Source organism: Mustelus asterias, chromosome 1 (genome assembly GCF_964213995.1).
Source record: "Mustelus asterias chromosome 1, sMusAst1.hap1.1, whole genome shotgun sequence".
NCBI classification, from domain to species: Eukaryota; Metazoa; Chordata; class Chondrichthyes; order Carcharhiniformes; family Triakidae; genus Mustelus; species Mustelus asterias.
This window is the reverse complement of record NC_135801.1, coordinates 129,041,564-129,065,426: the sequence shown is the minus strand read 5'-3', so window position 1 is coordinate 129,065,426 and position 23,863 is coordinate 129,041,564. Positions and strand designations below refer to the sequence as shown.

General features: G+C 42.0%; 1 protein-coding gene across 5 annotated transcripts in view; it reads right to left on the bottom strand.

The window, feature by feature from the left end:
* pde4d (phosphodiesterase 4D, cAMP-specific) overlaps positions 1-23,863 on the bottom strand; it is a 601,055-nt gene that overhangs the window by 148,445 nt on the left and 428,747 nt on the right. For all 5 annotated transcript variants that reach the window (XM_078218792.1, XM_078218801.1, XM_078218783.1 and 2 more), the window contains 3 exons: positions 21,282-21,318; positions 20,336-20,412; positions 15,976-16,025 (listed from right to left, as the gene is read on the bottom strand). In XM_078218792.1, the coding sequence (XP_078074918.1) occupies positions 15,976-16,025; positions 20,336-20,412; positions 21,282-21,318 (164 nt within the window). The remainder of the gene's footprint in view (positions 1-15,975; positions 16,026-20,335; positions 20,413-21,281; positions 21,319-23,863) is intronic.

Genomic DNA, 23,863 nt, shown 5'->3' with positions numbered 1-23,863 from the left:
ATAAAGCCTCTCACAGAGGTATGAAGACTGCTGCTCTTATACATGAAACATAGCCACAACTGCTGATGCCTTTTGGCTAGGTATTGATCTTTGTCTGATTATGTTTTTGTGAAGGGCATTGGAAAGTTTTTCGATGGCAAAGGCAGAATATAAATGCACTTTTTGTCAATAGTAAGCCTTGATTTTTATCTTGCAATATGTATCTTACATGTCATCCAGAAACACTGAGTGTGTCACATTTGTGGCATGCTCTCAACTATCTCAAATTCATTAGATCATAGGGTGATAATAATCAAAAGTAGCAGGAAAACACACTTTTCAAATTGCCCTTGATTTTCTGTTAAGGGAGTGGTGACAGATAGGCTAACTTTATAACAATAACAATTATTGTTTACGAATGAACAGGACAGTGCTGTTGATTTTGACTATTTTCCTGATTTCAGCAATTGTATCATGGCTTCTTTCCAGTTTATGTTATCAATCATTAGCCATGTGATCACAAACCCAGTGCCTCCATATACCTGCCACTCGTTTTTGCAGGATGTTACTGAGCAAATTGTTGGAGATTTTTTCAGAGAAGCAATACATTTTCCTCATCTTCACCATTAAGATTTTGATTGCATTGTTAGATTAAAGTACACAAATATAGAGAGAATACAGTACAGAATCACCGTAGCTCAGCTGTGTCTATATTAATTGCAAGTTTTCTTTGCAATTGAATTAAGCTAACTCTTTGAGTACTGACTATCACTATGCCCTTTAATTCAGCATTGCTAGGACAAATATCCTTTATCATTAGCAAATGGGCAAAGGGTATAGATTTGATTTAATTTGATTTATTATTGTCACATGTATTAGTATATAGTGAAAAGTATTGTTTCTTGCATGCTATACAGACAAAGCATACCATTCATAGAGAAGGAAACGAGAGAATGCAGAATGCTGTGTTACAGTCATAGCTCGGGTGTAGAGAAAGATCAACTTAGTGCGCGATAGGTCCATTCAAAAGTCTGATGGCAGCAGGGAAGAAGCTGTTCTTGAGTCGGTTAGTATGTGACTTCAGACTTTACATCTTTTTCTTGACGGAAGAAGGTGGAAGAGAGTATGTCCAGTGTGCGTGGGGTCCTTAATTATGCTGGCTGCTTTTCTGAGGCATTGGGACGTGTAGGCAGAGTCAACGGATGGGAGGCTGATTTGCGTGATGGATTGGGCTACATTCATTTTGTAGTTTCTTGCGGTCTTGGGCAAAGCAAGAGCCATACCAAAATGTGATATAACCAGAAAGAATGCTTTCTATGGTGCATCTGTAAAAGTTGATGAGAGTCATGGCTGACATGCCAAATTTCCTTAGTCTTTTGAAAAAGTAGAGGTGTTGGTGGGCTTTCTTAACAATAGTAATATAGTAATGCATTTTGGAAGGTCTAATAAAGATAGGAAATATACAGTAAATGGCAGAACCCTTAAGAGTATTGATAGGCAGAGGGATCTGGGTGTACAGGTACACAGGTCACTGAAAGTGGCAACACAGGTGGAGAAGGTAGTCAAGAAGGCATACGGCATGCTTGCCTTCATCGGCCGGGGCATTGAGTTTAAAAATTGGCAAGTCATGTTGCAGCTTTATAGAACCTTAGTTAGGCCGTACTTGGAATATAGTGTTCAATTCTGGTCGCCACACTACCAGAAGGATGTGGAGACTTTGGGGAGGATATAGAAAAGATTTACCAGGATGTTGCCTGGTATGGAGGGCATTAGCTATGAGGAGAGGTTGGAGAAACTTGGTTTGTTCTTACTGGAACGACGGAGATTGAGGGGCGACCTGATAGAAGTCTACAAGATTATGAGGGGCATGGACAGAGTGGATAGTCAGAAGCTTTTTCCCAGGGTGGAAGAGTCAATTACGAGGGAGCATAGGTTTAAGGTGCGAGGGGAAAGGTTTTAAGGATATGTACGAGGCAAGTTTTTTTCACAGAGGGTGCCTGGAACTCTCTGCCAGGGAGGTAGTGGAAGCAGATATGATAGTGAGTTTTAAGGGGCGTCTGGACAAATACATGAATAGAATGGGAATAGTGGGATATGGTCCCCAAAAGGGTAGGGGGTTTTAGTTCAGTCGGGTAGCATGGTCGGTGCAGGTTTGGAGGGCCGAAGGGCCTGTTCCTGTGCTGTAATTTGTTTTGTTCTTTGTTCTATAGTGTCGGTGTGGAGGGACCAGGACAGGTTGTTGGTGATCTGGATACCCAAAGACTTTAAGCTCTTGACTATTTCTACTTCGTCCCCGTTGATGTAGACAGGGGCATGTTCTCCTCTACACTTCCTGAAGTCGATGATAATCTCCTTTGTTTTGTTGACACTGAGGGAGAGATTATTGCCATCGCACTAGTTCATCAGATTCACTATTTCGTTCTTGTACTCTGACTCGTCATTATTTGAGATGTGCCAACACTGGAAATCATAGAATCTTACAAAATAGAATGAGACCATTCAGCCTATCACATGTCAACTGTAGATTAATTAAGTATTTTATTGTACTCAGCTGGTGGGCATTAACTGGAGATTCACTTGGGCTCCTATAGATAGGAGCAATGTCCACCGATACACTTCAGGCCTTCCGTGACCGCTGGAAGCCACAGGGACTGGGGTGTATCATGAGTAAGAAGTTTAACAACACCAGGTTAAAAGTTCAACAGGTTTATTTGGTAGCAAAAGCCACAAGCTTTCGGAGCCTTAAGCCCCTTTTTCAGGTGAGTGGGAATTCTGTTCACAAACAGGGCATATAAAGACACAAACTCAATTTACAGAATAATGGTTGGAATGCGAATACTTACAGCTAATCAAGTCTTTAAGGTACAAACAATGTGAGTGGAGAGAACATTAAGACAGGTTAAAAAGATGTGTATTGTCTCCAGACAGGACAGCCAGTGAGACTCCGCAGGTCCAGGCAGGCTGTGGGGATTACAGATAGTGTGACATGAACCCAATACCCCGGTTGAGGCCGTCATGTGTGCGGAACTTGGCTATCAGTTTCTGCTCAGTGATTCTGCGCCGTCGTGTGTCGTGAAGGCCGCCTTGAAGAATGCTTACCCGAATATCGGAGGCCGAATGCCCGTGACCGCTGAAGTGCTCCCCAACAGGAAGAGAACAGTCTTGCCTGGTGATTGACGAGCGGTGTTTATTCATCCGTTGTCGCAGCGTCTGCATGGTTTCCCCAATGTACCATGCCTCGGGACATCCTTTCCTACAGCGTATCAGGTTAACAACATTGGCCGAGTTGCAAGAGTATGTACCGTGTACCTGGTGGATGGTGTTCTCACGCGAGATGATGGCATCTGTGTCGATGATCCGGCACGTCTTGCAGAGGTTGCTGTGGCAGGGTTGTGTAGTGTCGTGGTCACTGTTAACGCACTGTTAGTGCATTCTCCAAGGCGGCCTTCACGACACACGACGGCGCAGAGTCACTGAGCAGAAACTGATAGCCAAGTTCCGCACACATGAGGACGGCCTCAACCGGGATATTGGGTTCATGTCACACTATCTGTAATCCCCACAGCTTGCCTGGACCTGCAGAGTCTCACTGGTTGTCCTGTCTGGAGACAATACACATCTTTTTAACCTGTCTTAATGCTCTCTCCACTCACATTGTTTGTACCTTAAAGACTTGATTAGCTGTAAGTATTCGCATTCCAACCATTATTCTGTAAATTGAGTTTGTGTCTTTATAAGCCCTGTTTGTGAACAGAATTCCCACTCACCTGAAGAAGGGGCTTAAGGCTCCGAAAGCTTGTGGCTTTTGCTACCAAATAAACCTGTTGGACTTTAACCTGGTGTTATTAAATTTCTTACTGTGTTTACCCCAGTCCAACGCCGGCATCTCCACATCATAGAAATCATAGAAACCCTACAGTACAGAAAGAGGCCATTCGGCCCATCGAGTCTGCACCGACCACAAACCCACCCAGGCCCTACCCCCATATCCCTACATATTTACCCACTAATCCCTCTAACCTACGCATCTCATGACACTAAGGGGCAATTTCTAGCATGGCCAATCAACCTAACCCGCACATCTTTGGACTGTGTACCATCATGTGTAGCATCAGCCCAGGGAATTATATTTTGGTTTAGTTAAGTTTCTTTGACATTGTGTTTTAATTACAGTTATCAGGGGCTGTCACCACCACCCACCTTCCCCCCCGTCTCATTTTTGTTTAATTTATTGATCATCTTGTTTTATTGAAATGAGTATATCGGAGCAGACTGAAACAGTGTTGGTTGGGTTATGAGGTACATGTTTTTGAGGTGTAAAAAGCTTAGGAGTGTGTAAAAATTAGGCTCCAGTTCTATCCATTACCATTTGGCTATATGGATTACAATGTCATGCCTATTTCAGCTCTCTAAAAGAGCATTTCAATCATTCCTGCTCCCCGGCTCTTTCCCCATAGCCCTGCAATTTTTTTTATTTTTCCTATGTCCAAAGCAAAGCAGGAAAGAATGAGGGACAGCTGTCCCCTTTGCCACCTAAACTGCTTCGTTCCCCTCTTTGCTAAGCTCCCCAGAGATCCTCCCTGCCCTTTGACTTCTCCATCCTTTGACTTTCCAAGATTCTTTAGCCATGCAAGCTCTCCCTCAGTGAAAAATGTCAAAACCTATCTCTTAAACCTCCTATCACCTCACAGCTCTGCCTGAACTCCTAGCTTGACTTCCTGGAAAACCGTGCGACATTCCACAATGTTGGAGTGGAATTGCAAGTTATGTTGAGTATTCTGAGTACAGCTCATGTTTCAATGGCAAAATAGTTGCTCTTTGCTGCCATCTAATGTATTTATATGATGTTACAACTTGCCTTGATTGTATCTATTGCTCTGTCATAGAATCCCATAGAATCCTAGAATCCCTACAGTGCAGGAGGCCATTTAGCCCATCGAGCCTGCACCAACAACAATCGCACCTCAGCCTTTTCCCCATAACCCCATGTATTTACCTTACTAATTCCGTGACACTAAGGGACAATTTAGCATGGCTAATCCACCTAATCCGCACATCTTTGGACTGTAGTAGGAAACTAGAGCATCCGGGGAAAACTCATGCAGACACAGAGAGAATGTGCAAACTCCACACAGTCACCCAAGGCAGGAATTGAACCCGGGTCCCTGGTGCTGAGAGGCTGCAGTGCTAACCACTGTGCCACCGTGCCACCCTATTTTGAGTCTGAAATATAAGCAAAATGAGTTAGAAATAAGAAGCAGAACACTCAGCATCTAGAAAGAGAAAATACATATATGTCCACTATTAACCTTTATTAGACTGAAGAATAAGAAATAAGCAGGCATTCCAGTAGATTGGGAAAATAGGGAAAAATGAGAAGCAAAAAACTTATTAATTGCAAAGTAAAGTCAAAACTCTGGAAAACTAGTTGATATGAAAGATCAATAAGATAATGCAGCATGATAAAGAGAACAAAAGAAGGTGCAAATGGCATGGGGATACAGATTCAGTCAAACTGAAAACAAAACAGAAAATGCAAGCAAAGATCAGTAGGTCAGCTAATCATCGCCATGCTCCAATGAAAGGACCCTGACCCATTTCCCCTTCTCCCAGACATGTTCAGCTCCTCTCTCACAGCCCCAGCACTTACTGCTCTGAGGGAAATGTTATGAAAGCTAAACCACAACCTGGAGGAAATGTCACTAAAGACCAGAGGGCTGCAGTGGGTTCAGCAGAACGATGAGATACTGATCTTGTGTTTCAGTCAAACAATGAACCATGGATGTCCCTGACGTAGTGTAGACCAGGGGTGTCACTGGAGCAATGTGTGGTATGCCAGTGACCAGTGGCGTACCACAGGGATCTGTGCTGGGCCCCCTGTTGTTCGTCATTTATATAAATGACATAGATGACTATGTAGGGGGTAGGATCAGTAAGTTTGCCGATGACACAAAGATTGGCTGGGTGGTTAACAGTGAGGTTGAGTGTCTTGGTTTACAAGAAGATATCGACGAGATGGTCAAATGGGCAGATAAGTGGCAGATGGAATTTAACCCTGAAAGGTGTGAGGTTATACACTTTGGAAGGAGTAATTTCACAAGGAAGTATACTATGAAAGGTCGGACACTAGGAAGTTCCGAAGAACAAAGGGACCTTGGCGTGTTTGTCCATAGATCTCTGGAGGCAGAAAGGCAGGTTAATAGGGTGGTGAAAAAGGCATATGGCACACTTGCCTTTATCAATCGGGGTATAGATTACAAAAACAGAGAGGTCATGATGGTATTGGATAGAACTTTGGTGAGGCCACTGCATTTCTGGTCGCCAAATTGTGGAAGGATGGGGGTGCAGAGAAGATTTACCAGGATGCTGCCTGGGATGGAACATTTAAGTTAAAAAGAGAGGTTGGATAGGCTTGGGATGTGTTCTCTGGAGCAGAGAAGATTGAGGAGCGACTTGATTGAGGTGTTCAAGATTATGAAGGGCATGGACAGGGTGGATAGGGAGCAGCTGTTCCCCTTAGTTGAAGGGTCAGTTACGAGGGGACACAAGTTGAAAGTGAGGGGTGGGAGGTTTAGGGGGGATGTGAGGAAAATCATTTTTACTCAGAGGGTGGTGACGGTCTGGAATGCACTGCCTGGGAGGGGGTGGAGACGGATGCCTCACATCTTTTAAAAAGTACCTGGATGAGGTATATTTATATTTACTCCTTCCAAAGTGTATCACCTCACACTGATCAGGTTTAAATTCCATCTGCCACTTATCCACCCATTTGACCATCTCGTCTATATCTTCCTGTAACCCAAGACTCAACCTCACTGTTAACCATCCGGCCAATCTTTGTGTCATCGGCAAACTTACTGATCCTACCCCCCACATAGTTATCTATGTCATTTATATAAATGACGAACAATGGGGGGGGGCCCAGCACGGATCCCTTTGGAACGCTACTCGTCACTGGCCTCCAGTCACTAAAGCAGCCGTCTGTCATCACCCTCTGTCTCTTACCGCTAAGCCAATTATGAATCCACCTTATCAGATTACATGTGCATTTGCCTTCATAATAAGTCTCCCATGTGGGACTTTGTCAAAGGCTTTGCTGAAATCCATGTAAACTACATCTACCGCTACCCTCATTCACACACTTGGTTACGTGCTCAAAAATTCAATCAAATTTGTTAGGCATGACCTCCCTCTGACAAAAACATGCTGACTAACCCTGATCAAACCTTGTCTCTCCAAATGGAAACAGATTTTCTCCTTCAGAATCTTCTCCAGTAGTTTTCCAACCACAGATGTGAGAGTCACGGGTCTGTCGGTCCCTGGCTTGTCTCTACAACCTTTCTTAAATAGTGGGACTACATTAGCTGTTCTCTAGTCCTCTGGCACCTCCTCGGTGGCCAGAGAGGAATTATAAGTTTGGGTCAGAGCCCCTGCAATTTCTTCCCTTGCCCCCTACAACAGTGTGGGACATCATTAATCCGGACCTGGAGATTTGTCCGCTTTTAAGCCCGCCAATACCTTGTCACTCCCTTTGATAATTTTCTTTAGAGCCTCATATCAATAGGGATGAAGTAGAAATGGTCGAGAGCTTCAAGCGTTTAGGTGTCCAGATCACCAACAACCTGTCCTGGTCCCTCAATGACGACGCTATAGTTAAGAAAGTTCACCAATGTCTCTACTTTCTCAGAAACCTGGAAATTTGGCATGTCTGCTATGACTCTCACCAACTTTTACTGATGCACCATAGAAAGCATTCTTTATGGTTGTATCACAGCTTGGTATGGTCCCTGCGTTGTCCAAGACTGCAAGAAACTACAAAGGGTCATGAACAAAGCCCCAATCCATCACTCAAACCAGCTCCAAACCATTGACACTGTCTACACTTCATGCTGCCTCAGAAAAGCGGCCAGCATAACTAAGGACCCCACGCACCCTGAACATACTTCTTTCCATCTTCTTCCATCGGGAAAAAGACACAAAGGTCTAAGGACATGTCCTAACTGACTCAAGAACAGCTTCTTCCCTGCTGCCAACAGACTTTTGAATAGACCTACCTCGCATTAAGTTGATCTTTCTCTACACCCTAGCTATGACTGTAACACTACATTCTGCACTCTCCTTTCCTTCTCTATGAACGGTATGCTTTGTCTGTGTAGCGCGCAAGAAACAATACTTTTCACTGCATACTAATACCTGTGACAATAATAAATCAAATCAAATAATTCCCCACTTACATTGCTACTAGTGAATAACCACTGAAGAAATTTAAATGTGATCGGCTCCTATTTTTCCCCTATTCAGAAATTGCTCCTTTTAATATCTGTGTGTCCTTTCCAATGTAGATTAACTCTAGTGTCTACCTGTACTCAACAGGAAATATTTATTTAAGAGCTTCATGATACAACTGGATTGTCCCTCTTCGGCTTCTGACCCCTCCTCCCTCTCTCGTCTCTTGCTCTGCCCCTCGCTTTTCTCTTCTTCTTCCTATTAAATCTCTGGTTCCCATTTTCTCCCAACCTTTTCTCTTCCTGTATTCCCATTCCCTCTATCCTTTCCTCTCTGTTTTCCCTCTATCCGCCTCACGTTTCCTCTCCCACTTGCCTGTTCCTTCAATCCCTTCTTGCTCCTCCCTTCATTCTTCTCTCCTCTCGTCTCCCCTTCAAATCTTTTCCTATTCAGTCTTCCCCTTAATTTTCTCCTCCCTTTTCCCATTTCTCCTTTTCTTCTCTTACTCTCTCTAACTCTCTTCCTTATCTTCCCACTCCTCCACCTGCCTTCCACATGGTCTCCCTCTCTTCCCATATATTTTCCCCTGAAGTCTCTCCCTTTGTTCCTTCACTTCCTATTCCCCCCTCTTGTTTCATCACCTGTTCCCTCCTCTCCCACTTCCTTATTTTCCCCACCCTATTATCCCATCCGTTTCCTCTTCATTTCTGATCCACTTCAATCATTAACCCAGCTTCTAACCCTGCTTGACTTGACTTGGTCTTGACTCTTCAAATGAAACACCAAAAATGTATCATCTATATTTATCTAGTCCATATCTACCATGGTTTAACACATTCACTAAGACACAGTTCAATATAATTAGTTACGGGTCTTACACTACGAACAAATTAATTATTTAAAGTGATGGTGGACCAAAGTCACACACAGCAGAATATCAATTAGGCACAGCGATTCTCCAACATGAAAAAAGTGCAACAGATAAACATGACTTTTTATGCTGTTTCTCCAAGTTTTGCATGCTCTTCTTCCAAAGTTACAGCAAGAGATTGCGAGGATTCAACTGAAATTCTCTCCCCTTGACTGTTGCTGTATTTAGTGTTCTCCATATGTAAAATAATTGTTGGGATTGCAAAGTTGAAACAATGTTCACGGCATATTTTCACATGTCCTCTTCCCTCCTTCAATTTACTTTTTTATTGCTTTTTGTATGAAATAAGTGGACTTTCTAAAACAATGCTTTTCTGTTCAATAGCAATGCATGGAAAATTCATGAAGCAGTAAGCGTTCCTTGACCTGCTCTCATATCCTTTCTAGCAACCAAACAGCTTCTCCACCCTGCTTTCTGTAATGCATTGCCAAAAATCAGATATAAGAGGAAAAAAAGAGGGAAGTAAAAAGATGTCTTCTTAAAAAGAGATCATAAGGCCATTTTTTTCATTTCATCTGATTATCGATTCACTGGATGGTCCTTGCTATGAACATACTGTGTGTGGTAAATCACTGTTAGCTTATTGCCCGTGTGTGTGACATGCCTGGACACGTCCCTGCCGGCCCTGCCCGGGACTCCTCCCTCCCCTGGTCCAGGTATAAAGGCGACTGCTCCCCACCCCCCTGCCTCAGTCTGGACCAGTTCATCGGCATGTGTGTGCTCCAAGTCTTTTGCTAATAAAAGCCTATTTGTTCTTGCATACAAACTAGTCTTTGCTCGATTGATGGTGCATCACTGTGGGATGTAATCAAGAAGTTAAAAGTCACTTCAGAACAAATAGTAAGATCTGTAGTTTGCAACAGAAAATCATCTCAGCTCAGGAGTTTCAACACAATGGCAAAATAGAATGGAGGCAAACTTCAAATTAAAAAGTACTCTTCTAACTTTAAGACTTACCCTTATAGTTTGAAGTTAAAGTTATTTATTCGTGTCACAAGTAGGCTTGCGTTAACACTGCAATGAAGTTACTGTGAAAATCCCCTAGTCGCCACATCCTGGTGCCTGTTCGGATACACAGGGAGAATTTAGCTTGGCCAATGCACCTAACCAGTACATCTTTCAGGCTGTGGGAGGAAACTAGAGCACCTGGAGGAAACCCACATAGACACGGGGAGAACGCACAGACAGTGACCCAAGCTGGGAATCGGACCTGGGTCTCTGGTGCTGTGAGGCAGCAGTGCTAACCACTGTGCCACATTTTTGGAGACAGCAATCAACAAAACACAAAGTTCAGAATTTCAAGCAGCATGCCCAGTCTTTCATGCAGAACTGGATTTTATCTCCCACTGCTGGTATGCTTGAAGACATGGTACGTGTAAAATCCAGCAACAGATTACCCGCTGCCTATCCACTTGCCCCTGATCTATCTGCTGGTCCTCTAGAGGTCCAGAGAGGCTCACGCCACTTCCAGATTTTGAGGCCCCTAGCCATAATAAAAAAATGAAGATACATGAAAAGAAAATAGGACAACAAAAACAAGTGAGAAATAATTTGATCTTTTTTAAATTAACAAATGCTTTTCCAGCCTTTATTTGTGCAAATGCACTAAGTAGCTTTTGAGCAATGTACAGTTGATATTAGGCATGGTGAGACCATTCAATGCTCCAGTCCCATAGTTGAATGGTGATAGTTCTTTATCTGCTGCAACATGTTGAAAGTGCATTCACCTGAAACCACTCTGATCAGGCAAACTGACAAAAATACACAATGTAATTACAATATTAGGAAATACCCGAGATGTTTGAATATTTCTTGAAGCAGTTCCTCTGGCTTGCAATCCAGAGAGGTGTGTTTTCATTCTTAAAACTTTATGTTGAGAAACTATCCATTATTAAGAGATACTGCCAACGATTAGTATGACAACTTCAACCGTGTCGTAGCTTTGCTGCCATAGCATATACATAAGAACATAAGAACTAGGAGCAGGAGTAGGCCATCTGGCCCCTCGAGCCTGCTCCACCATTCAATAAGATCATGGCTGATCTTTTTGTCGACTCAGCTCCACTTACCTGCCCGCCTTAAAAACATTCAATGAGGTAGCCTCAACTGCTTCACTGGGCAGGGAATTCCACAGATTCACAACCCTTTGTGTGAAGAAGTTCTTCCTCAACTCAGTCCTAAATCTGCTCCCCCTTATTTTGAGGCCATGCCCCCTAGTTCTAGTTTCACCCGCCAGTGGATACAACTTCCCTGCTTCTGTCTTATCTATTCCCTTCATAATCTTATATGTTTCTATAAGATCTTCCCTCATTCTTCTGAATACCAATGAGTATAGCCCCAGTCTACTCAGTCTCTCCTCATAAGCCAACCCTCTCAACTCCAGAATCAACCTAATGAATCTCCTCTGCACCTCTTCCAGTGCCAGTATATCCTTTCTCAAGTAAGGAGACCAAAACTGTACACAGTACTCCAGGTGTGGCCTCACCAGCACCTTATATAGCTGCAACATAACCTTGCTGTTTTTAAACTCCATCCCTCTAGCAATAAAGGACAAAATTCCATTTGCCTTCTTAATTACCTGCTGCAACTGCAAACCAACTTTTTGTGATTTATGCACAAGGATACCCAGGTCCCTCTGCACAGCAGCATGCTGCAATTTTTTACCATTTAAATAATCCATTTTGTTGTTATTCCTACCAAAATGAGTGACTTGACATTTACCAACATTGTACTCCATCTGCCAGACCCTTGCCCACTCACTTAGATTATCTATATCCCTTTGCAGACTTTCAGCGTCCTCTACACTTTGCTCTGCCATTCATTTTAGTGTCATCTGCGAATTTTGACACACTATACTTGGTCCCCAACTCCAAATCATCTATGTAAATCGTAAACAATTGCAGTCCCAACACTGACCCCTGAGGCACACCATTAGTCACTAATCGCCAACCAGAAAAACACCCATTTACCCCCACCCTTTGCTTTCTGTTAGTTAACCAATCCTCTATCCATGCTAATATATTATCCGTAACACTGTGCACCTTTATCTTATGCAGCAGCCTTTGGTGCGGCACCTTGTCAAATGCCTACTGGAAATCCAGATACACCACATCCATAGGTTCCCCATTGTCCACTGTGCATGTAATGTTCTCATAGAATTCCACCAGATTAGTCAAACATGACCTTCCCTTCATGAACCCATGCTGCGTCTTCCCAATGGGACAATTTATATCCAGATGTCTCGCTAGTTCTTCCTTGATAATAGATTCAAGCATTTTCCTTGAAACAGAAGTTAAGCTAACCCGCCTTTTGTCTACCTCCCTTTTTAAACAAAGGCGTCACATTTGCTGTTTTCCAATCTGTGGGAACTACCCCAGAGTCCAGCGAATTTTGGTAAATTACCACTAGTGCATTTGCTATTTCCCCTGCCATCTCTTTTAGTACCGTGGGATGCATTCCACCAGGGCCAGGAGGTTTGTCTACGTTTCGCCCCATTAGCTTGCCCAATACTACTTCTTTCGTGATAATGATAGTTTCTTGGTCTTCACCTGCCATAGCCTTCTTGTCATCAATTTTTGGCATGTTATTTGTGTCTTCCGACACAAAATACCTGTTCAATGCCTCAGCCATTTCCTCATTTCCAGTTATTACATCCCCCTCCTCATCCTCTAAAGGACCAATGTTTACTTTAGCCTCTCTTTTTCATTTTATATATTTGTAGAAACGTTTACTATCTGTTTTCATATTCTGAGCTAGTTCACTCTCATAATCCATCTTACTTTTCTTTACAGCTTTTTTCGTGACTTTTTGTTGACCTTTAAAGATTTCCCAATTCTCTGGTTTCCCATTAATCTTTGCCACTTTGTATGCATTTTCTTTCAATTTGATACCCTCCTTTATTTCCTTAGATATCCATGGCTGATTATCCCTTTTTCTACAGTCCTTCCTTATCACTGATGTATACTTTTGCGGAGTATTTGTACATATGCATGTACCTACACCCTCCTTCATTCACCAGGGTGATAGGCTGCGCAGACACTGTCTGATGGACAATATGGAACAGCAAAACTTACTTTCTTTTCCTATATTATTTCTTTATGCACATAAAAATGAGTTGCGAAATTTATCAAATGCCTAAAAATTAATGTGTCTAAATTTGAGGTCATCTTTGAGCTCGAGGGCCCAGGCCAAATGCCCCTCCTGCTCCCCCCCCCCCCTCTGAGTGCCCTTGCCTATCTGAAATGTTATGATGGGAGCGGGAGGCAACAAGCAGTCTGCCTGCCTTTGGGTCTAATAAGGCTGGTAAGTGGCCAATTAAGGGCCTCATTCCATTGCCATTGGTATTTTCCCCATAGTGGGGGGGGGAGTGGCCCACACCATGCAGGAAAGCTGGCAGCTTTGGCTGATGTTGGGCATGGAAGGGGGATTTCTTTTGGGGCTCCTGAGCCCATCAGAGGCACCTTCTCTCAAAGTCATTGACCACTTAATTCTTCTCTCTGGTTCCTTGAACTTATCCTCCGACACCTCCTGCACCCTTGCCAAGACTCCCCAACCGTGGACTTACCCATCAGTATGGTTTCCTCAGCATTAGAGGCTGCTTGTAGATTCAGCAATAACCACCACTTCCAGCTGGCACTGCTGGGACAGCATTGCAGAAAATCAGATTGGCCGGCAGCTCACTAAGACAAGACTTCCTCCTTACATGGGAGAGTAAGTCTTGTCTTAAAACAATTAATACTGCTTCCAGTATAAAATAGGACAGCTGTCAGGATCATGGGCAACCACCTCCCCACCAATCTTTTAGCTAGAGGGGTTTACTCTTTATTCTTTCCTGGGACATGGCCACCTCCGGCTGGGCCAGCATTTATTGCCCATCCCTAGTTGCCCTTGAAACTGAGTGTCTCACTCGGCCAGTTCAGAGTGCAGTTGAGAGTCAACCACATTGCTGTGGCTCTGGAGTCACATGGAGACCAGACCAGGTAAGGACGGCAGATTTCCTTCCCTAAAGGACATTAGTCAACCAGATGGGTTTTTCCGACAATCAACAGTAGTTTTGTGGTCATCAGTAGACTCTTAATTCAAGATTTGAAAAAAAATTGAATTCAAATTCCACCACCTGCCATGGCGGGATTCAAACCCGGATCCTCAGAACACTGGCCGAGTTTTTGGATTAATAGTCTAGCGATAATACCACTAGGCCATCACCTCCCCATCTAAAATGTTATGGTGGGAGCGGAAGGCAACAAGCAGTCTGCCTGCCTTTGGATCTAATAAGGCTGGTATGTGGCCAAATTAAGAGCTTCATTCCATTGCTTGGGGGGGGGGGGGGGGGGTGGCCCACACCATGCAGGAAACCTGGCAGCTTTGGCTGTGTGGGGCCTGTGTTCAGGGACCCTCGCTGCTCGCTAAATTCAGCCTAAAGTTTTAAAAGGAAAATATCAGGAAAACGCTGGAAGATACTTTTATGAGCTAAATTAATTTCATTTGAACATAAATAAAATTGCATATTCCCAAATTGTTGCATTAAGATTAAAAATAATTCATCATATATACTATTTATGTAGATTGACCTGATTCTGCTGCTTAGATGTGTATCTAGACATAGGTACACATGAAGCACATCCTCAAGATAAAGCAGACAGAAAATGGGTATAATACAGCTAGAGATAATCACTTGCAGATTGCATGACTTTGTACTCTTTTTGTTAAGTATGTTTTTTTTTTAATGTCTTCAGTACGCCTACTGAGGATGATTTTTCTTACTAAACATGTCATCATAAACTCTGTGCCTGTCTCACCTCTGGGCTGAACTGTGGGAACTGAATTCCAGCACACCTGTGCACACCTATGAGCACAAATAACCCAAGCACAATCTCAATCAGCTGCACTTCCACATTTGTCATTTTCATTATTATAAAACAAAGTTATACACATGAAAAGGCCCATCTGTGTTGTCTCTCAGTGTTTCTCTTCCATCCAATAAATTCAGTTTAAAGAGACACCAATTGGCAAGACCCTTTAGAAATAAAGTTAGCTATATTTTCTTCCAATGTCAGAAACAATTTATTTCCATCAAGTGAAAATTCTCCCTCCATGTTCAACAGCCCCACCTCAGGTTGCATATAAAATGTTTGTTTGCCCAACAACTATGATGATGTATCTTCACAAAAAATTCACATGAACATAAAACAACTTTCTACAGAACTTTAAAGATTCGCGGGGAGACAGTAATGCAGTCGGATTAGTTTTGGATATTTTAGCAGAGATAACATAGATAAAATGGGTCAAATGGACTCCTCATATGTTTCAAACCTCTTTGGGTTCCAACCTGAATTTGCATTTAAAAAATAATTAGTTCAGTTGTGTCAACAGAGTGAATTTCATATTTTGTTTTGCTAACGTCCACCTCGTAGTTCTTATTTTCCTGTTCTTCTTCAGGTTTGCCTGTGACATGTGCTGTTCGACAATTGAGTGGACGCAAATGACCAGTTCTCAAGTTTCTGGATATTCTAGCAGAGATAGCACAGGCTCAATAATCAGACACAAAAATCTGTACAAAAAGCATGCTTCCTTACTTTCAAGTTACCTACTTTTCTCAGAATGCGAGAAGACAAACTGTTGTTTGGCCTCTCACAATAACATTTTAATCCACCAGCACACAACATGTCAGAAGTATTTGTCTCTAATTTCCTGGCTGATTAAGCCAGGCAACAGTTCGAGAATTTCAGGCATGGACCTACATCCTACCAGACTGAACTGCAGATGATGCTACACAAAACGTGGCACTTGGTATAAGTCACACTGAAGACATTTGTATGAAGAGGTGAAGAATCACTCACCTGTAAAACTTGGCTTATTCATGGGTGGCTGGTTACACATTGGTGAGCGCCTGAATCATTAAAATAAATGCAGAAAGTTAGAAAATTAGCAACATCTTTTATTCACTCACAAGTTCAGTGGTGGAGACAAACTTCTGCAAAGTGGTAAAAAAAATGGTGCCAAAAGAGTCAGATACCACCAATTCATGTGTCTAATGATGACCACACTTGTCAATCTTTACCTTTAAAAAAAACTTCAGCTCCAAAAACATGAAGACTATTTCATGCATTTTAATGAATTGTCACTATATATAGTTAAACAATAAATGATATATTTTTGGAGGAATGGAAGTGACTAAAAATGGGAACAGCACACTTCTTTAATTTTCTTTGCTCTGCACTGCTAAAAGTTAATAGGACAGCAGGAACATGCCAGCTGAGTGCAAGATATTTTTTATTCAAATATTTGCATTTTCTTGAACTAATTTCTTCTACCAAATGCAAAATGGCCAGAAAACCCTATTTCATGCACTTAAGGGTGGTACAATAGAAAGCTAACAGTTCTAATGTTGATGACCCATTTACTTCTGTAGAATAGAATTGCTGCAACAGATCTATCTGTTGTCTCCAGAAACTCAAAATGTTGTTCCAGCATTTTGTACCAGCAGAGGTCGCTGTGCTCTGGTGACAATACGTCCACAGTAACAACCACAATACTGTGAAGTGTTCCAAAAGAGTATTTTCTACATTTAATTTTACGTCATATATTTATTTCTGAACGATAGCTCAACAATTCAGTTAAGATAACAGCACCGATGTGAGAGATGTGAAAGATCTTATTAATGTGAATGGCATGGAAATATGGATGTGAACCAAAAATAAAAATATTTACTGAATCCGTGTTGCTACTCTGATAAACTCAACTCCATTTGGGAAAATCAGGCAGAGCAAGGGTAACATTTGGGAACAAAGGGGGTAACTTTGACTTCACGTGATGGTACAAAATGGGTACTATCGGGGCAGCACGGTAGCGCAGTGGTTAGCACTGCTGCTTCACAGCTCCAGGGACCTGGGTTCGATTCCCGGCTTGGGTCACTGTCTGTGTGGAGTTTGCACATTCTCCTCGTGTCTGCGTGGGTTTCCTCCGGGTGCTCCAATTTCCTCCCACAGTCCAAAGATGTGCAGGTTAGGTTGATTGGCCATGCTAAAATTGCCCCTTAGTGTCCCTGAGATACATAGGTTAGAGGGATTAGTAGGTAAAATATGTAGGGATATGGGGGTAGGGTCTAGGTGGGATTGTGGTCGGTGCAGACTCGATGGGCCGAATGGCCTCTTTCTGTACTGTAGGGTTTCTATGATCTAACAGGTTCTGAATGGAGGGCTGTGACAAGTGGTGGTTCCTCAGGGATCAGTGCTGGGACCTTTGCTGTTTGTAATATAAATAAATGATTTGGAGAAAAGTGTAACTGGTTTGATTAGTAAGTTTGCGGGCAACACAAAAGTTGGTGGATTTGCGGATAGCGATGAGGACCATCAGAGGATACAGCAGGATATAGATCGGTTGGAGACTTGGGCGGAGAGATGGCAGATGAAGTTTAATCCAGACAAATGTGAGGTAATGCATTTTGGAAGGTCTAATACAGATAGGAAATATATAGTAAATGGCAGAACCGTTAAGAGTATTGATAGGCAAAGGAATCTGGGTGTACACAGGTCACTGAAAGTGGCATTGCAGGTGGAGAAGGTAGTCAAGAAGGCATACGGCATGCTTGCCTTCATCAGTTGGGGCATTGAGTTTAAAAATTGGCAAATCATGTTGCAGCTTTATAGAACCTTTGTTAGGCTGCACTTGGAATATAGTCTTCTATTCTGGTCGCCACACTACCAGAAGGATGTGGAGACTTTGGAGAGGGTACAAAAAAGATTTACCAGGATGTTGCCTGGTATTAGCTATGAGGAGAGATTGGAGAAACTTGGTTTGTTCTCACTGGAATGAAGGAGGTTGAGGGGTGACCTGATAGATGTCTACAAGATTATGAGGGGCATGGACAGAGTGGATAGTCAGAAGCTTTTTCCCAGGGTGGAAGAGTCAATTACTTCGGGGCATAGGTTTAAGGGGCAAGGTTTAAAGGAGACATACGAGGCAAATGTTTTACACAGAGAATGGCGGGTGCTTGGAACTCGCTGTCGGGGGAGGTGGTGGAAGAAAATACAGTAGTGACTTCTAAGGGGCATCTTGACAAATACATGAATAGGATGAGAATGGAGGGATATGGTCCCTGGAAGGGTATGGGGTTTTAGTTCAGTCGGGCAGCATGGTCAGTGCAAGTTTGGAGGGCCGAAGGGCCTGTTCCTGTGCTGTAATTTTCTTTGTTCTTTGGGTGCTAGTGAATCAACAGACTATTTTGCATCTCTCTCAATTTGTTATTTCCAGTAACTTCAAGTAAAATAAAAAGAAGGAAACTTGTAAAATGAGCTGTAGCTTTGCTCTCACCAGTTTTACATCACCTCACTGATTGAAATACAAGAAAGGAAAATTCAAAATATGGCTACTTGACTGAAAAAAGCAAACTGTGACAAAGAGAGATCTTGCAAGAGAAAAAAACAATTTACAGATGAAACTATGATAAATATTTTAACAGGGGTAAAAAGAATAATAGAGTCAATCTACTCCAGTTGGGAAAAATGCAAGATGTTAAAGGTTTGGGGTGAATAGGGAGATTAAGTCAAATCTGAAAGGAAAATAGGTAGATATTATCCAATAGAGCAGATAAGAAATAAAGAAAGCCAGAAAAATGCTATAATGAATATAGGAAAGCTACAAAATAGAGGATTTGAAGAGCTCAGAAGGAACATGAGAGAAAATTAACAAAAAGGCAAGCCAGGGCACAGTGCAGGTATTAATTAAAGTATAGTCACAGTAGGCATTGAGCTACCCTTTCTTGAAAAAAACTGATCTAGAACTTATTATCCATGGTAACAAATCAAAGTTGGATTTTTTTCTAGCTGATAAGTGGGCCTCATGGGAAATGTAGTCATGGGAAATGGTGAGAGTGAAGATACAGCTCAGTTTACAAGTTTCCTTCTTTTTATTTTACTTGAAGTTATTGGAAATAACAAATTGAGAGAGATGCAAAATGGTCTGTTGATTTACTAGCACCCAAAGAACAAAGAAAATTACAGCACTGGAACGGGTCCTTCGGGCGGCACGGTAGCACAGTGGTTAGCACCGCTGCTTCACAGCTCCAGGGACCTGGGTTCGATTCCCGGCTCGGGTCACTGTCTGTGGGGAGTTTGCACCTTCTCCTCGTGTCTGTGTGGGTTTCCTCCGGGTGCTCCGGTTTCCTCCCACAGTCCAAAGATGTGCGGGTTAGGTTGATTGGCCATGCTAAAATTGCCCCTTAGTGTCCTGAGGCGTGTAGGTTAGAGGGGTTAGTGGGTAAATGTGTAGGGATATGGGGTTAGGGCCTGGGTGGGATTGTGGTCGGTGCAGACTCGATGGGCCAAATGGCCTCTTTCTGCACTGTAGGGTTTCTACGTTTCTATGTTTAGTCAATCCTATTTGGAATTGACTATCTTCGCAAGCAAAGAGTTGGATCCTTTTATTGGGCCCACAAAAGAACTCAGGCTACACCTCAGTGTCTCTCGTATTTTTTCAAGGAGACAGATTGGGTCGCTGTTAAATGTCCTATTTGAAAAATGATACTATCAGTAATGCAGAGTTCCCTCAGAACTGCACTGGGTTAAGGGGAGGGGGGGGGGAGGGCTTTCAAGATCACAGTGGTATTATCATCGGACTAGTAATCCAGAGAAAGAGGTGGAATTTGAATTCTATAAGAAACACAATCTGGAATTGAAAGTCTAATGATGACTGTGAAACAATTGTTGATTGACTTTTGTACTCAAGTCCTGGAGTGGAACTTGAATCCAGAACCTTGTGACTCAGGGGCGAGAGCCACAGCTGAATACAGTGGAGCAGAAAATATGGTGGAAACACTTAGAAGGAAACAGGGAGGCTACAAAAGAAAGTTCCTGCCTGAAACAGGGTTAAACAGTGCAATCTGGAGCACTTATTTCAAGATCACGGTGACAGTTCCCTTCCGAGGCAAACCATCAGGGGACTGCAAGGCTTTAATCTACCAGAAAACTCAACTGGCACCATAGTAGGAAGTAATCTCAAAACTTTTATGGGATACTTATGGTCCCAGTATGTTAGTAGGTATGCAGGGATCCTCTGGGAGTGTGGCACACACAAATAGGCCACCTCAGCCTGCTGCAGCTGACAACCATCAAGCACAGGCTGATGGGCCAAATGGCCTGTTTCTATACCGTAACATTCTATAATATCAGATCTCAAAGTCGGCACACCGTTGTGACTTACTTGCTGCTGGATGCTCGATCTTGCAAGTTGGTTAGAGTAGCAAAATTGTTCCTTACAGTGCGCAGGCTTGCTAATACCTATAGAGATACAAATGGGGATGTTTGTACCAAGGAAAGAAAGGCAGCACATATAATACTTTTTGCCTTAACCAAACTTTGAAATTATTTAGCTCTAGTCTAAATAAGCATCCACTGAACCCAAAAAGGACCATGACTGAACTATTAACTATGAAAGTTGGCAAGGGGATGGATGTCTTAGTCCTGATTTGCTAGTTGTAATTTACTTGACTTTCTCTTACACTTATTTATTTATTCGTTATGTACAGAATGAGTGGGACAGTACCATCTGATGCCTGTGCAAGAAAGAAAGGTGTCTCTTACAAGTTCTGGTAAGTGTTTGAAAATTTTGTGTGACATGGCTAGAGATTAAATTGGAAGTGAACAACTGATATCTCGTTAACCAAGACCTTAGGCTCCAATCTACATGCATTGATTTTCTCACTATCCACGGCTTCTGTCCAAATGGTGCTTCCAAATCTCTGTACATGTCTCACTGAGCACTACATGGGGACAACCTTGTTCTTTTTCATATTATCTCCACTTTAGACTGTCAACCTACATCTTAGCTATGTAACAATTAATGTTTGACATATACATAGAGTAATAAACCTACATAATATTGTAATTTACATATAAAGTAATCATCAAGGGTTTAGTACTTTTAACTATCCAAATAAGATCTGAAATGCAGTAAACTTTCCTACGATAAACTAAAGCCTCAAATGAGAAATATTGTCCATTGCCCCACAATAGAAAATTCATATAAAAAATATTCCCTGTAATACACACCACTCACTGAGGGTGCTTTTTCATTAGCTCCTAAAGACAGCTTTATAAAGTGAATCAACTCATTAACTTGAACCCATGTGAAACATGATGCACGTTACCTGTGCAAAGGGGGTCACTATCAGGTCATCTCCATGGCTGAAAAATATGAATAGATTAATCATTATAATTTATATTTTATCAAAACATATTCCAGCTGTTAAATAAAATTTATGTTAAGCATAATCCCAAGGAACAGTTATTCATTTTAAACATTTTTGTTTCTCCACAAAAAATTGTTACGTGAAATGTAAATTAATACAATACACCTGGCATCTAAACAACAGTCACCAATTTTGAATAGCTTTGCTTGGAGGCACCATGAAATTTGTTGAACGGCTGATGTGTTCATATCTTATTTTCAGTACAATAAATCTTCAGAAACACTCCAAAGATACTTCACAGAGGAAGGTGCAATGCTGGGATCACAATGTCCAGAGGTCAACATTTATAAACATTGGTATTCTGTTCATTTTAGTGCATGTCTAGATGCCGATATGAAAACAGCATTAAAAAGATTTGGCTTGCAGAAAATGAATAAGCCTCAACTTGCCAGAATAATCAATGTGGCAACTCATACCACTTTATTCTACAATTGATGACTTGCAAGATTTCTATTGCAGCAACATTATCCTTTAAAGTTGATCACAGTATTACTCGATTTTTTTTCTTTTATGAATATTTTGTTTGTGTGAATCTTTGCTTAATAAAAAACTTAGGAGTTAAACGAATTTGCTTGAAACCTGAACATTAGAGGAAGAAAAGTAAGCATCAACTTCAATGCTTAAAATAGGAGAGATAGTGATGTAGTGGTAATGCCACAATGCTACTGATCTAGAGACCAAGGCTAATGACTTGGGCTCAAATCTCACCATAGCAGTTGGTAGAACTTAAATTCAATGAATAAGATCTGGAATTCAAAAGTTAGTAATGGTGATCATAAAGCTATCGAGATTGTTGTTAAAAACCCATCTAGTTCACTCATGTCCTTTAGGAAATGGAATCTGCCTTCTGAAATGGCCAAGCATGCCACTCGGTTCAATGCAATTAGAGATGGGCAACAAATCCTGTCTGTGCACTCAGAGAGGTTCCATGGCCCCTGGCTCGATGAGATTCCTCATTAATGACTTAGAGGAGGGGGCTGAAGGGTGGATCAGTAAATTTGCTGATGACACCAAGATTGGTGGAGTAGTGGATGAGGTGGAGGGCTGTTGTAGGCTGCAAAGAGACATAGATAGGATGCAAAGCTGGGCTGAAAAATGGCAAATGGAGTTTAACCCTGATAAATGTGAGGTGATTCATTTTGGTAGGACTAATTTAAATGTGGATTACAGGGTCAAAGGTAGGGTTCTGAAGACTGTGGAGGAACAGAGAGATCTTGGGGTCCATATCCACAGATCTCTAAAGGTTGCCACTCAAGTGGATAGAGCTGTGAAGAAGGCCTATAGTGTGTTAGCTTTTATTAACAGGGGGTTGGAGTTTAAGAGCCGTGGGGTTATGCTGCAACTGTACAGGACCTTAGTGAGACCACATTTGGAATATTGTGTGCAGTTCTGGTCACCTCACTATAAGAAGGATGTGGAAGCGCTGGAAAGAGTGCAGAGGAGATTTACCAGGATGCTGCCTGGTTTGGAGGGTAGGTCTTATGAGGAAAGGTTGAGGGAGCTGGGGCTGTTCTCTCTGGAGCGGAGGAGGCTGAGGGGAGACTTAATAGAGGTTTATAAAATGATGAAGGGGATAGATAGAGTGAACGTTCAAAGACTATTTCCTCGGGTGGATGGAGCTATTACAAGGGGGCATAACTATAGGGTTCATGGTGGGAGATATAGGAACGATATCAGAGGTAGGTTCTTTACGCAGAGAGTGGTTGGGGTGTGGAATGGACTGCCTGCAGTGATAGTGGAGTCAGACACTTTAGGAACATTTAAGCGGTTATTGGATAGGCACATGGAGCACACCAGGATGATAGGGAGTGGGATAGCTTGATCTTGGTTTCAGATAAAGCTCGGCACAACATCGTGGGCCGAAGGGCCTGTTCTGTGCTGTACTGTTCTATGTTCTATGTAAATACTGACTTTGTCAGCAATGCCCACATTCCATGAAAGAATAAAGAAAAAATGTCAGTTCTTTTTTGTATAATGAAATCATTTTGTAGGTGTTTGTTGTCTATGTTTTTTTAATGGTGGAGCTGGTGGCCAGAAAGAGCTCAGCAATCTCCATTTCTTCAATATGAAACATTCACAAATGCTACACGACACCCTGTTCTAGGTCACAACCTTGTTTCAATGTTGAATGTTCTTTCCTTTAGAAGTTCTATCCAAAACAATGTGTGAAGGATCCTGAGAACCAATTAAGGTATAACAAACCACAGCTGCCACTTTTAAAGAACACAATGGTATTTTTTAGTTTAAAAGATCCTGATTTTTAGATGAGTGAGTAACGTGACTGAAATAGGATGAATCATCAAACCATGTTGGAAAGTTGGCATCAATGAAGAAGTACCTATTTTTCTTTCAAGCATTAACTATTTATATAGGTACATCCTGTACAAATCAACTTATTCAAAAGGTTTTTAATTGCACGCATTTCAATTTTTGGACATGCTTCTTAAATAATATTTAGCATATTAATACTAAAAGGGTTA